The sequence below is a fragment of the Myxocyprinus asiaticus genome, chromosome 50 (assembly GCF_019703515.2).
Source record: "Myxocyprinus asiaticus isolate MX2 ecotype Aquarium Trade chromosome 50, UBuf_Myxa_2, whole genome shotgun sequence".
NCBI lineage: Eukaryota > Metazoa > Chordata > Actinopteri > Cypriniformes > Catostomidae > Myxocyprinus > Myxocyprinus asiaticus.
Genome location: NC_059393.1, coordinates 678747 through 694266, shown reverse-complemented (window position 1 = coordinate 694266; position 15520 = coordinate 678747). Strand labels below are relative to the sequence as shown.

General features: G+C 44.2%; 1 protein-coding gene across 3 annotated transcripts in view; it reads right to left on the bottom strand.

Annotated features, from left to right (window-relative positions):
- The window catches only part of LOC127438705 (inositol hexakisphosphate kinase 1-like), a 123704-nt gene that overhangs the window by 9361 nt on the left and 98823 nt on the right, over window positions 1-15520 (bottom strand). For all 3 annotated transcript variants that reach the window (XM_051694507.1, XM_051694506.1, XM_051694505.1), the window contains 2 exons: window positions 1893-2097; window positions 1233-1408 (listed from right to left, as the gene is read on the bottom strand). In XM_051694507.1, coding sequence (XP_051550467.1) covers window positions 1233-1408; window positions 1893-2097 — 381 coding nt within the window. The remainder of the gene's footprint in view (window positions 1-1232; window positions 1409-1892; window positions 2098-15520) is intronic.

The window sequence follows — 15520 nt, the reverse complement described above, 5'->3', positions numbered from 1 at the left end:
AGCAGAACGGCACAGATGCAGGGATCTCAAGACACATTTTTAAATGTTGAACTGCTTTTAATTTGAACCTCCATCTTAAAAACAAGGGATGCATCAAAATTTCAGCCATTGGAAATTTTCGGCCGAAAAAACAAAAACAAAAAAACAATCTGAACACTGTTAATTTAAAAGCCTCTATGTTATGGTAGTAATGACACCTGACGGAAGAACATATAATTACTCAGAAAAATTTAAAAATGTTAATTTGGGTGCATCATTACTATTAAAAACGTGCCGTTCCTAGCGTAAGACACTAAAAAAGCAGCAAGACGATTGACAATGGTCAAATTCGTCTGTCTACTGTATGTTTACATGAAAAAATTATAATTTGCTTTCAATAGCATGTCTTCAGTTCCATTCTGTTGTGCTCCATCTAGCTGTTTTTAAACGCAAGATTGCGTCCTGTGTGAACGCTGTGTCAGGGTTCCCACTTTTTGCAAGGTACAATTTTCCAGGACATTTTATGTGCTCAATAGGTGTAATATTTAAACAAAAACACACAAACGGTCATGATATTCCATATTTGAAAGTTTAATAACCTTTTATTATCAAAATGGTGTCTAATGAAATGAATTAATTAAATCTTTAATCAAATGAAAATACAATTATTTTAATTCATTAAATTTTTCTAAATAACATTGCATCATTTTCATTAAATTAAGTGGTTTTTACTAAATCATCACAGCACAATCCAAAACACTGGAGATAATATTTACAGTAAATATTACATTACTATACAGAAGTATTACATTGTTGTGTTTTCCTAATTTCACGTGTCCATATAAATCAACCTTTTATTTGTGTTTTTATTTATGTGTTTTTTATGGCAGTATCTCACTTCTGGATAAGCAGTTCACTAAATGCCCAAGTGTGATTATTAAGCCCCCAAAAGCTACAAACACAGCGTGATGATCATGATGAGGTGTTTTTAGTGTATAGGTTGCCAGCTTCACACATTCCACCTGTTGCAGTTTAATAATCATACTAAGACATTTCGCAATTTTCGTGACTGGAATAAGTGATTCCGTCCGTATTTCCCACATTGTGGAAATCATAGGGCCCTTCATGTGGTAACGGCGGAGTAAACAGACACCGACCGTAAAACTGTCAATTTGTTGATCCTTGTAAATTATTAAATTCATCAGGTGATATATTAATGTTATATTAATATGTTAATGTAGTGTTGAGGATACTGTAGAGTTTCCTGTCTTTGGACTCAGAGCGCATGCGGCTGAGCTGTTGTTTATGGCAGCGCAGACTCCAGGGGTTGTGACTGATCTTCTCAGAGCTCAGACCGCTGTTGCTGTCCAGCATCTGAAAGGGGACGTCCGAATGCATCTCCAGTCGAGGACTCTTCAACTCCTGCACACTGCATACACACACACATAAACACAAATTTTTATCTCATTGTAAGATAATCTATATGCTTGTGTACTTTCAAACGTTGATAAAATTAGTTGCTATAAGATAAAAACCTTTAAAATCTCTCGAAGCAGTTTCTCTCTTTCGGCTAAACGGACCCAGAAAAATGTAAGACTCACAATTTACCGCATTCATTTCGTCCAATCAAATGCTTTCTAGAACAAGAACGCACCCTCCCCCTACATCTGTTGTTCAGCAAACATGACTGTGTTCTCACCTGCGCTGATGATACCTTTGTAGGGAGCACAATCAATTGACATAATAGGTCCATCGACTTTGGTCCAGTTATTCCACAAATCATGTTGTACATAAAACAGATTGGTCGGCTCTAATGTCATCTGATGACAACCTCACACCTCATGATGACATCATCTCATCACAACCTTCATTCATGATCTTGTTACTTGTGTATTTATATGCCTGTCACTCACTTCTCGTTTGCGTCACTGTCATGAGCCAGTCTGTCATCTTTGTGCTCGCTGCTGGAGCGGTGGAGACTGCGGCGAGAGTGTTTCCGACGAGGTTGATCTCTCTCAGGCAGCTCCTCATGCTCCAGGCCCTCGCTTTCCTCATATGGATATGCCACCAGATTGATATAGCCATCAGAATCTCCCTCGAAACACACCAGAACTACACCTACAACACACAAATTTGCATGTCAACATCACACGTGTGCTCAGAGTTCAGAATAAACATGTACACTGATCTAATTTACAAACACTGCATATTATGAGATGATTTCAATGCTGATTCTCCTTAAAATGATTTTCCGTTTATTTTGGGCTAAAGTGTACTATAAACCACTAAATTTATAAGGCAGAAAGCTGGAGAGAGTGGCAAAATAATCCCATCGTGTTGAAGCTAATTTTTAGCGACATGATCCGTCATCGATGATGTCAGCACAGCGACAGGAGCTGAGGAATGAAGACACAGATGATGTCACTGAGCTAATTCAGGCAGAGCTCTGTTTAATAGGCATTAGCCGTTTACACTTGAGCTTGTTTAGCAGCGGTCTTCAGAAGACACGGAGTGCTGTACTCCCAGCTGATCTCGAACAGAGTGTTTACAGTTCCCGCAGGTATCTGCTCTGTGACTGTGTATTTTGTTTTGTTAAAACTTATATCGTCATGGCAACAAAATTGTGTAATTGGCTATAACTTCACACAGAAAAAGTTAGTAAGCGATTAAAATCATGTTAACACACAATATTGTTTTACGTCTTGTGGCAATACTTTTGAAACAGTGAGTATTTTTAACATTTACAGATTGGCCCCATTCACTTCCTTTATAAGTGCTTCACTCTAACACAGATTAAGAAAAGGAGGGACAAGCTGAAATAAATTTTTGTGGTAACATTATGACACAAATGTTGAAGATTGAGCTTAACTTGTATTGAACGCATATTTTTCCTTTAACAGTCAGTGCTGTTTAGAATGTCATGCTGTTTGAAAAGTCCCACTTGCACCATAGCGCATTAAGACAGAAAATTCTCAGTAGAGTTGCAATGGGTCACACAGGTTTGTGCTCTGCACAGCATTATCGAGTAAAACCTGGTTGACACATGCAAGTGATATGCCCTGTGCTATTCCGTCACTGGAACATGCATGTCGAGAGAAACCTGGTTGACATACGTGCACCTGCATGCTCCAGAGATACAGTAGGATAGAGCAGAGTGGATCACTTGCCAGAGTGGTTCTGGTGCCAGGCTTCAATTACCCCGTGCAGATGCAGGTTTTACCAGAAAAACACATTTACCTTTCATGAAGTGCAGAATGTGCAATGAAAATCATTACAAATCATCTTGTGTTTAAAAACGTTTGATGCAAGAAAAATTATCTAATTAATATAGTCCTATTAAATATATTAGAGGATTGAGGGAATATTAATTTTTGTTATAACTATGTCAATTTTCATTCATCCATTTTCTATAGCTGCTTATCATATGTAGGGTCGCTGGAGTGCTGGAGTCCATCCCAGGTCTTGGTCCAATACAGGGAAACACACTGGACAGGCTGCCAGTCCATCACAGGACTAACACACACAGACAAATACATTCACACTCTCACTCACACCTCCAGGCAATTTAGCATTTTCAATTCAATTGACCAACATGTCTTTGGACTGTGGGGGAAACCAACGTCAACACTGGGAGAACTTGAAAACACCACACAGAATAACCCAGGCTGAGCAGGGACTCAAACCGCGGACCTTCTTGCTGTGAGGCGACAATGCTACCCATACCTTTTAAATTGTTTACTTAGGTCTATATTTACTGTATTACAGTGCTATAGTTAAATGTTTTAGGAAACTGCACTGTTTATCCACCTCTTACAAGGGGTGCACCATTTCTTAAACAACATTTTCAAACAGCCATATTTCATGGTTGCAAAAGATGGAGAGGACTCTTTATTTTCACTTTATGTTAACAATAATAATTTTCCAGAAAGTCAAGGAAATGTCAGAAATATACAGTATACACTTACTTTGTCATAACAGCACTTTTTTTTAAATCATAAGTGCTACATTTATAAGGTCAATAAATTTCAGTACTATGTCACGTCCGTAACGTTTTGAAGGTTAAGAATATATCACTCAAATAATATTTATTCAAATCAGTTGATATTTTCTGTAGAAAGTGAACTTATGCTGATGTGAAGTATAAGGAACAAATGGGGCTCTATTTTCGTGACCGCACTTGAAGCAGCACAACGCGCAACGACCACAAATGTAATTTTCATGAGTGTGATAATTCTAATAGCAATTTTCGTACCAGCGCAAAGCACAGGTGGGTGTTGGTATGAGTGTTATCGCTATCTGTGGGTGTATTGTAAGTTATTGAAGTGGCGCAAAGTGCAATTTGCTGTTTTCCTGAGAAAGACATTTTAGAAGCAAGTTTGTTTTCAGCACAATGTCTAAATTCAGTTCCTACATTTGCAGTTTTGATATTCCACCAGCAGGTGGTAACAAAGTTCATGTCCAAATTCTGAAAATATAGTGGAACATCAAATTATGTCCCTGACTATCAGAGATGTGGCTGTTTATTGAAACTAAAATATATGAGATTTCTAGAGGTCATGGTTTATTTTTCAAATATAATTATTATTGTGTGTTATTGTGTATTACTGTTTATATTTACATTAGTATCTAAGATCTAAGTTGTATTGGTATTTTTCCACCTGTTTCCATAGAGTAATTAAAGTCACTGCAAAAGAGGCCGGTGGAAGAAGTTGAAGAGGGTAAAATGTTTGGATCTGGGGAGGTGGTTATATATGATTATTTTGACCACTTTATTTTTTTAAGTATTTTTTCATTTAGTTTAAAATGTAATTTGAATTTAGAAATATGTTTGTTTTAAGTTTTTTGTGTGTCAATAAATTAATTACATTTTTAAAGCAAAATCAACTGGTAAAAAAAAAAAACGATCCCTACATCCACAGCCTAACCCGCAAGGCTGATACAATCACTGTTAATCCTAGCCATGATTGTGTGTCAGTAGATCAATTGGATTAATAATACTTACATTCTCTAGAATTTAATTGAGCCTACATCCAAGTCCTGACAAGAATCACATTTTCTATGCATATTAAAGGAGCGTGTCACTAGAAATATGCCAGACATTTAACAAGTTAATGCACAAAAGAACGCAAGTCCATATATTCTTCTAATTCACTGCATACAGACTATTTACACTACCCAATTCTTTTGAATATACTGTCTTTGTTTATATCACTGGTATTTGACAGGAAACGGACTATACAGTATATAAGGACGCTGATGGTGTAATAATCAGAAACGAAACTCAGAATTAAATTGCACTTGACCCAGCCCATCAGCCCTTTGCGCATGCTTCTTTGCCAACCCCAGTTTCGCCTAGACCTAGTGCATGCTTGCGTGGAAATACCAAAACTTAATGGCCATGCCCACTGACTCTGCATATGATGTACCACATAGCGCTGCACTTAGAACTTAGCACTCTTAAATTAGGGCTCATGGTCTCCCTTTAATTTAAACACCCATAATAATGTGTTACGGATGTTACAGTTACAGACGCTTCATATCAAATTGTATGAATATTACAGTTGTGCTCAAAAGTTTGCATACCCTTGGAGAATTGGTAATGTATGTACCATTTTTGAAGAAAACATGAGTGAGCAGGCAAAACACATTTCTTTTATTTCTTATGGGATTCATATTCAACTGTAGGTTATAACAGAATGGCACAATCATAAAACAAAACATGGCAACAAAGAAAAAAATTAAATGACCCCTGTTCAAAAGTCTGCGTACCCTTAGTTCTTAATACTGTGTATTGCCCCCTTTAGCATCAATGACAGTGTGCAGTCTTTTGTAATAGTTGTCTATGAGGCCCCAAATTCTTGCAGGTGGTATAGCTGCCCATTCGTCTTGGCAAAATGCCTCCAGGTCATGCAAAGTCTTTGGTCGTCTTGCACGAACCGCATGTTTCAGATCTCCCCAGAGTGGCTCGGTGATATTAAGGTCAGGAGACTGTGATGGCCACTCCAGAACGTTCATCTTTTTCTGCTGTAACCACTGGAGGGTCAACTTGGCCTTGTGCTTAGGGTCATTGTCATGCTGGAAAGTCCAAGAGCGTCCCATGCACTGCTTTCGTGCAGAAGAATGCAAATTGTCTGCCAGTATTTTCTGATAACATGCTGCATTCATCTTGCCATCAATTTTCACAAGATTCCCCGTGCCTTTAGAGCTCACACACCCCCAAAACATCAGTGAGCCACCACCATGCTTCACAGTGGGTATGGTATTCTTTTCACTATAGGCCTTGTTGACCCCTCTCCAAACATAGTGCTTATGGTTGTGACCATCAAGCTCTATTTTACTCTCGTCACTCCAAATTACTGTGTGCCATAAGCTGTGAGGCGTGTCAAGGTGTTGTCAGGCATATTGTAACCAGGCTTTTTTGTGGCATTGGCACAGTAAAGGCTTCTTTCTGGCAACTCGACCATGCAGCTCATTTTTGTTCAAGTACCGTCATATTGTGCTCCTTGAAACAACCACACCGTCTTTTTCCAGAGCAGCCTGTATTTCTCCTGAGGTTACCTGTGGGTTTTTCTTTGTATCCCGAACAATTCTTCTGGCAGTTGTGGCTGAAATCTTTCTTGGTCTACCTGACCTGACCTTGGGCTTGGTATCAAGAGATCCCCAAATTTTCCACTTCTTAATAAGCGACTGAACAGTACTGACTGGCATTTTCAAGGCTTTGGATATCTTTTTATATCCTTTTCCATCTTTATAAAGATCCATTACCTCGTTACGCAGGTCTTTTGACAGTTCTTTTCTGCTCCCCATGGCTCAGTATCTAGCCTGCTCAGTGCATCCATGTGAGAGCTAACAAACTCATTGACTATTTATACACAGACACTAATTGTAATTTAAAAAGCCACAGGTGTGGGAAATTAACCTTTAATTGCCATTTAAACCTATGTTTGTCACCTTGTGTGTCTGTAACAAGGCCAAACATTCAAGGGTATGTCAACTTTTGATCAGGGCCATTTGGGTGATTTCTGTTATCATTATGATTTAAAAAGGAGCCAAACAACTATGTGATAATAAATGGCTTCATATGATCACTATCCTTAAATAAAAGACATTTTTTTTGCATGATCAGTCATATTTTCAAAATCAATGCCAAAATTTCACAATTTCTGCCAGGGTATGCAAACTTTTGAGCACAACTGTATATGAATATTAATGAGAGAATCAAACATCCAATGCTCATTCTTTTACCTTGACGATTCCAATAGATCACTAACCACTGCTTTTATCTGTGACATATTTCAAGCTTTCTGCTGCTTTAACCAAATTTGGGAATAAATAACTCATACAAACTTTGTGATTTGAATTAATATAATAAACATCATCTAATATTGCTGCGCTGCTCAGTGTGTTTTGCAGATTGCTGCTAGAGGGCACCACTTGCTCAAGCATCGCTGACTGAAGTGGAGAATGAAAACTTTTTTTAAAAACTCAGCCTTATTGCAGATTAGTAATCGTGCAAGGCCATATGGCGGTTTCAATCTTATTTCAATTCATCGTGCAGCCTTGGTGGATCTACCAATTTCTCACAGGTCAAAGTCTGCAGGTTTAAAAACGTTTTGGATGGTTTTATTTCATCATGTAAGTTCCGCTTTCTGTCACTTTCACATCTGTAACGAAGAGATGTCACATCTGTAACGTTGTTTTTTTTCCCCATTTAAATATGACATGTTCTTAGGAGTGCCAACCCATCTATATTGTGTGGCTATTATTATTTCTGGATAGTGCATTTGAATGATTTTTACAAAATGTGCAGTGTCCCAAAAATTCCTTTCTGGTGTCTGGACTCTTAACTGCATTTGATTATGCATACAATTGGTTTGATATACTCGTAATGAGTACTTTACATGTTTTTACTGCAAGTGCCACCACAATAACAATGGAATTTCTAAATGTGTTTAGACATGATTTACTAAACAAAACTGCCATAGTTTAATAGAAATCATATTCACATCCTATGTAAACATCTAAGTAACTGGCTTTGCCTTCAGAAATCCCAGAGTATTCTAATTGAACCCTATATAAATTAGGTGTCTTTTTAAAGATGTTACTGTTGGGGGGCCTGGGTAGCTCAGTGATAAAAGACGCTGGCTACCACCCCTGAAGTTCGCAAGTTCGAATCCCAGGGTGTGCTGAGTGACTCCAGCCAGGTCTCCTAAGCAACCAAATTGGCCCGGTTGCCACGGAGGGTAAAGTCACATGGGGTAACCTCCTCATGGTCGCTAAAATGTGGTTCGTTCTCGGTGGGGTGCGTAGTGAGTTGAGCATGGATGCCGCGGTGGATGGCGTGAAGCCTCCACACGTGCTATGTCTCCATGGCAACACACTCAACAAGCTACATGATGTGTGGGGTTGATGGTCTCAGACACAAAGGCAGTGGGGATTTGTCCTCCGCCACCCGAATTGAGGCAAATCACTACGCAACCACGAGGACTTAAAAGCGCATTGGTAATTGGGCATTCCAAATTGGGTAAAAAAGGGGAAAAATCAAAAAACAAAGATGTTACTGTTGTACTATCAACAGTAAATTTATGGTATCCTAACTCAAAATCAAGGCTATACTGAAAGTGTACATTTCAATGAGCCAAAATATGAGATATTTTTATTTGCACTAATTTACACAATACAATAATAAGAGAAACTTTTTATTAGTGAAATAAAATACTAATAGAAATGCCATGGTTACTTGTGTAACCTCCGTTCCCTGATGGAGGGAATGAGACGTTGTGTCGATGTAGTGACACTAGGGGTCACTCTTGGGAGCCCGAGACACCTCTGGTCTTTGATAAAAGGCCAATGAAAATTGGAGAGTGGTATTTGCATGCCACCCCCCCGGACATACGGGTATAAAAGGAGCTGGTATGCAACCACTCATTCAGGTTTTATGCTGAGGAGCCGATATAAGGTCCGGCCATTTCAGCGGGTAGTTCAGCGTTGTGGCAGGAGGGACACAACGTCTCGTTCCCTCCATCAGGGAATGGAGGTTACACAAGTAACCATGACATTCCCTATCTGTCACACACTCGACATTGTGTCGATGTAGTGACACTAGGGATCCCTATACAAAACACCACAATTGGCTGAACTGTGTTACGTGAAATGGCGGTGTGTGGTGGGCAGACTACTGTGTGCCTCATAGCCAGCACACCAGGTCGACACGTAACCTCCCCCAACATATTTATGAGTGTCGAACGGCCCTTTTTGGGGACAAGTCGACTACCCAAAAGATAGAGACAGGCTTAACCCAGTCGTGGCCTCTTTTCCCCTTCTTTTTTTCCACTCCCTAAAAAAGAAAGGGAGTTATCTGACTGGGCCGCCAGGTCTAGTCAGGGGGTGTCCCTCCCAAGGGGAAGACACCGCGGAGACCACACCTCGCCCAAAGAGAGGGGGGGATATTTAAGTGGAAAAATACGTCACATGGTCTTTCCAACCATGTGGGGAGTCTTCAAGGTAGATCCTGCCCAATGGGGGAGGAGTTACTACAAACATGGAGCCTGGGGAAGAGGGGCTCTGCCCAAGGAAGACACAGTTTGCCAACAGGGGAACGAATTAGCGGAAGATATATAATCGCATGGGGTTAGCCTTAGAGGGAACCACCACATGCAGAGCACCTACCCCAGAACAGGGCTCTTAGTTAGCGCGTGTAGTGGGCCGGCAGCGAGTCTCTCCGAAAACTCGACTGCCACAGGGCTCGGAGCAAGTCAACCAGGGAACAAAGTTTGTGAACACTACTGGGAATTAATGGCACACGTATTCAGCTCTAAGTGAGGTGGAAAGCACTATGTGCAAGCGATACACCCGGCCAGCTATCCCGGGCTTATCCGCTTGTGTTGTGTGCCACTACCTGGGATGAAACCGGTTCCACCCGGAGGTTGAAGAACCTTGCACAGGTGTTGGGTGTTGCCCAGCCCGCTGCTCTGCAAATGTCTGTTAGAGAGGCACCCCTGGCCAAGGCCCAGGGAGCCGCTATACCCCTGGTAGAATGGGCTTGTAGCCCTACCAGGGGCGGCATGTCCTAGGCGACATATGCCATAGTTATGGCGTCAATGAGCCAGTGGGCGATCCTCTGCTTGGAGACAGTGCTTCTTTTCTGCTGTGCACCAAAGCAGACAAAGAGCTGCTCAGAGATTCTAAAGCTATCCAAATAGACGCGTAAAGCGCGCACCGGACACAGCGACGACAGGGCTGGGTCTGCCTCCTCCTGGGGCAGCGCTTGCAGGTTCACCACCTGGTCCCTAAAGGGGTGGTGGGAACCTTGGGCACATAGCGGGAACTTAGAGGGACCAGTAGTCAGGGTCTCAGGATCACGTGAGAGTAACCTGGACCGAACTCCAGACATGTTTCGCTGACAGAGAACGCTTGCAGGCCACCTACCCTCTTGATGGAAGTGAGCGCAGTCAGGAGGGCAGTCTTCAAAGAGAGTGCCTTAAGCTCGGCTGACTGCAAAGGCTCAAAGGGGGCTCTCTGTAGATCCTGAAGAACTACAGAGAGGTCGGATGAGGGAACGAGGCGCAGTCTGGAGGGATTCAATGGGATGTGAGTGGCTTGCAGCGACTTGAAGTGCTGCTGACTCCAGAAGAGGAGACGGCAGGTGAGTTGTGACATACAACGAGAGCGCAGACCGCCTTGGTGGTTGACAAATGTTACACTTGTCATGTTGTCTGTCTGAACTAACACGTGCTTGCCCTGGATCAACGGCTGAAACCTCTGCAGGGCGAGCAGAATTGCCAACAACTCGAGGCAGTTGATGTGCCAATGTAGATGCGGACCCATCCAGAGGCCGGCGGCTGCGTGCCCGTTGCAAACAGTGCCCCAGCCTGTTTTGGAGGCGTCTGTCGTGACCACGATGCGCCTAGAGACCAGTTCTAGAGGAACACCTGCCCGTAGAAATGAGAGGTCGGTCCAAGGGCTGAAAAGATGGCAACAGACCGGTGTGATGACCACGTGATGTGTCCCGTGGCGCCATGTCCATCTCGGGACTCGAGTCTGGAGCCAGTGCTGAAGCGGCCTCATATGCATCAACCCGAGCGGGGTGGCCACCGCCGAGAATGCCATATGCCCCAGGAGCCTCTGAAAAAGTTTCAGCGGAACCGCTGTTTTCTGTTTGAACGCCTTCAAACAGGCCAGCACCGACTGGGCGCTCTTGTTCGTCAGGCGTGCCGTCAAGGAGACTGAGTCCAACTCTAAACCGAGAAAAGAGATGCTCTGAATCGGGAGGAGCTTGCTCTTTTCCCAGTTGACCCGAAGCCCTAGTCGGCTGAGATGTGAGAGCACCAGGTCCCTTTGTGCGCGCAACATGTCCCGAGAATGAGCTAGGATTAGCCAGTCGTCGAGATAGCTGAGAATGCGAATGCCCACCTCCCTTAACGGGGCAAGGGCAGCCGAAAGGGAGGACTTTGTACTGATACGCCTGACTCTCGGATGCAAACCACAGGAAGGGTCTGTGTCGAGGAAGGATCGAGACATGGAAGTACGCATCCTTCAGGTCTACCGCCGTGAACCAATCTTGATGCCGGACGCTCGGCAGAATGCGTTTTTGCGTCAGCATCTTGAACAGGAGTCTGTGAAAAGCCTAGTTCAGAACTCACAGGTCCAAGATTGGCCGCAACCCACCGTTTTATTTTTTTTTGGTACGATGAAGTAGGGGCTGCAAAACCCCTTCTTCATCTCAGCTGGAGGGACAGGTTCTATCGCGCCCTTCCATAGGAGAGTAGCGATCTCCGCACAAGGTAGCAGCATTTTCGTCCTTCACCAAGGTGAAGTGGACACCGCTGAACCTGGGCGGACGCCCAGCGAAGTGAATCGTGTAGCCGAGTGGGACGGTCCGGACCAGCCCTCGCGACGGATTGGAAAGCGCAAGCCATGCGTCCAAGTTCTGTGCAAGGGGGACCAAAGGGACAACGTCATCGGACGTAGCGGCAGGTGGGGCCTCGCGGCGGGGCGGAGCTCGAGGTGCCACACCACGTCGTGGCCGTGCTGAGTCTAAGGACATTGAAGCACTTACCTGGCTCCTTGTGACCACCCCCGGAACAGCCTGGGACGGGGGAGGAAGAGGCCTGTCCTCGTGACCCGTGGAGACTGTCACATCGGGGGCAGATTTGTGCCACAGCTGGGCGCTCATGGGCGGGAGACTGCCGCTGGAGCGCCAAACCTGCCAAATAGAGTGGTGGACGGTGGTCATGATGACGGCTGTGCACACCGGATACGTGACCCAGGGAACAAGGAAACCGCTCTTGCTGAGCTCTTGAGTACTGCAGCCACTTGGGCATGCAGTGCAATTAAATGCAAAAGGTAACAAAAAGATGGAGAGAGCTGCTTACCAGCTCCAGAGCAGCGGGTTTCGTTGTCCCTGGGTCGCCCGTCTCAAGGGCGCTTTGAAGCATTTCATGGGTTCTGGGCGGCAACGAGACGGGTGGCATCTGCTTCTTGTGGTGGGCTCCACGCCGGGGCCGGGCCGAAGGGGCAGGCTGCGGCGGAGCTGGTGCAGTCACCACAGGGGGACACCCATGGTGATGAGTAGATGGGGTGCGGAATCTTGAGCCGCGCCGGGGCAGGATATGCTGGCTAGCATCCGTCTACTGCTCCACCATCGAAAACTGCTGGGCAAAGTCCTTGACGGTGTTGCAGAATAGGCCCGCCTGGGAAATGGGGCAGCAAGGAATCGTGTCTTGTCGGCCTCGCCCATCTCGACCAGGTTGAGCCAAAGGTGGCGTTCCTGGACCACTAGTGTGGCCATCATCCACCCGAGAGACCGCGCCGTGACCTCCGTCGCTCGGAGAGCGAGGTCGGTCGCCGAGCACAGTTCCTGCATCAATCCCGGGGCGGAACTACCCTCGTGCAGTTCCTTTAGCGCCTTGGCGGACTTGCAGGAGAGCCATGGCGTGCAGGGCGGAGGCAGCTTGTCCAGCGGCACCATAGGCCTTGGCCGTCAGAGACGACGCAAACCTACAGGCCTTGGACAGGGGCTTTGGGCACCCACGCCAGGTGGCAGTGCTCTGCGGGCATAGGTGCACCGCGAGCGCCTTTATCCACCGGGGGATTGCCGAATAGCCCTTGGCCGCCCCACCATCGAGGGTAGTGAGGGCAGGGAAGCTGAAAAGATTGGGACCGGGCAGTAAAAAGTGCCTCCCGTGACCTTGTCAGCTCTTCATGCACTTCTGGGAAGAAAGGAACGGGGGCGGGGTGTGGCTTTGAGCGGCGCCACAAGCCCAGGAACCAATCACCGAGCCGCGAGGGTTCAGGGAAGAGCAAATGAAACAAATGAAAGCTTTTGAAGATTTTCATGACTTTCGGTTCCATTAACAGTTCTTAAACATGCAATTTTCTCTTATAAGCCAATTCTTTTAAATCTACAGCACCTAACACAGTAGTGTCCAGTGTAGTTCGATCTCTGAAGAAATTACTCGAATGAGATGATTCTATTAAATCTACAGCACGAAACACAAAGCATGTCCAGTGTAATCTGGTTCCCCAATAAATAACTAATGTCCGTTTCTTTCGAATCTATACCGCAAAACACACAGCGCGACCAGAGTAGTCTAATTCCCCAACGTATGACTCTTATGAGCCAGTTCTTTTGAATCTACTGGATTATTCATTGCTGAAGAACATTTGAGTGGTTCTTTCCAGTGCAAACTCGCCATCACTATGCTAGGGTATGCTGCATGGTTGCCAAGGCATCACTGTGCGATTGCTAAGGTGTTCTACAGTGTTCTACAGTGTTTTGCAAGTTTACAAAGCACCAATGACTCTTTCTGGCCAGAGTGATGCAATACAAATCTAGAGCGCTACCATTAAAAATACCTAATTTGTTGACACTGGAAACACCCAATTCAGTTGTCGGACAGCCCTTTCCTTTGTTTGTCACCCTTCTGAGTTACTGTATTTAAGAGTTGCTGTAAGACTCATAAACAAAGAAGTGATGCGGTATGTTTGTTTGTGGGAATATTATGTCAGTTACATCATTGTTTGACTCTCAAGTCAGTGGAAACGTGGACTGGTACTGAGAGTGTTTTACAGATCACCAGTTTTTATTCATCTCTAGGTCCCTGGTTTTCCTCAGACATGACACTGGACATCATAACATCCCTCCTCCTGCTCCTGAAGACTCTGTTTACTGCAGCTGCTACAGCACAATCTGCTTCAACAAATGACATTCAGAATGCAGAAGAGCTTTATACCCTACAGTAATTAACATCTCTCTTCTGCTGCGGCCCTCGATTCTCATGACAGTTCACATCCTGTCTCAATGAGGTTTTGTACATCAAAAACAGATCTCACCATCTGACAGCAAAAACATGTTACACAGAGTAACTAAGAACACGTGTCAGGTGTCATAGATGTGTACAGCTGTACACACTGTACACGCATTAGGATGACAAAGCAGGAACTGAGAAGACCCAATCTGCGCATCTTATTACGTGGCTCGTTGTGTATGACACCGCGGAGAATCACAGCATGTGGAGGCTCACGCTAATCTCCGAGATCCACACACAACTTAACACGTGCCCCACTGAGAGCGAAAACCACTAATCGCGACCACGAGGAGGTTACCCCATGTGACTCTACCCTCCCTAGCAACCGGGCCAATTTGGTTTCACTCAGCAGACACTGGATTTGAATTCGCGACTCCTGGGGTGGTAGTCAGCGTCAATACTTGCTGAGCTACCCTGGCCCGAGAAGATCCAGTGTTAACTTCACTTGTGTGTTCACAGAAATCACTGTACTTCTCAGCTAACGAGCTCTAAAATACTTGGAGAAAGCTATCCATTAGCATTCCCATTCATTTCAATGGCATCTGCTCAGCTAGTGCAGGGTTTCCCGGAATAGAGGTCTACTACCAGACACGAGCACAACAGGACCCAACAAATTGGTTTTGGGCGAATTCAGATCAGTTAACAGCTTAAGCTGAACTTAAAAATGCATGAATTCCTTTGCATTTGCATTTGCAAACAAAACATCAAACCTTTATACAACGTTTATTGTAAAGAAAGATAACATAAGCACACTTTTCAAGCAGAACTTTTAATAAAAAGAAGCTTATGTTCTTAATTATAAAACAACAGATATATGGTTTAAAATTAAGACAAAAAATTATTTGAGCACTTATAGAGTGGTGTTGGCATAGTGGGCTAAAGCACAGAACTGGTAAGCAGAAGGTTGCTGGTTCAATAACCACAGTCACCACCATTGTGTCCTTGAGCAAGGCACTTAACTCCAGGTTGCTCCAGAGGGATTGTCCCTGTAATAAATGCACTGTAAGGGTACGTTTACACAACAACGATGTACTAAAAACGGAAAAGATTTTCCTTTGCGTTTTTGAAAAGTTTCATGTACAGATGACAATGTTGTCAAAACGATCCCCGTTCACACGGATCTGCGAAAACAACTAAAAACGCTGTATTATGCATGCCAGGCCAGTAGCTGGCGATGTTACTTTGTAAAGAAACACTATGCGCCTGCGCACATTAGCATTCTTCCACAGAGC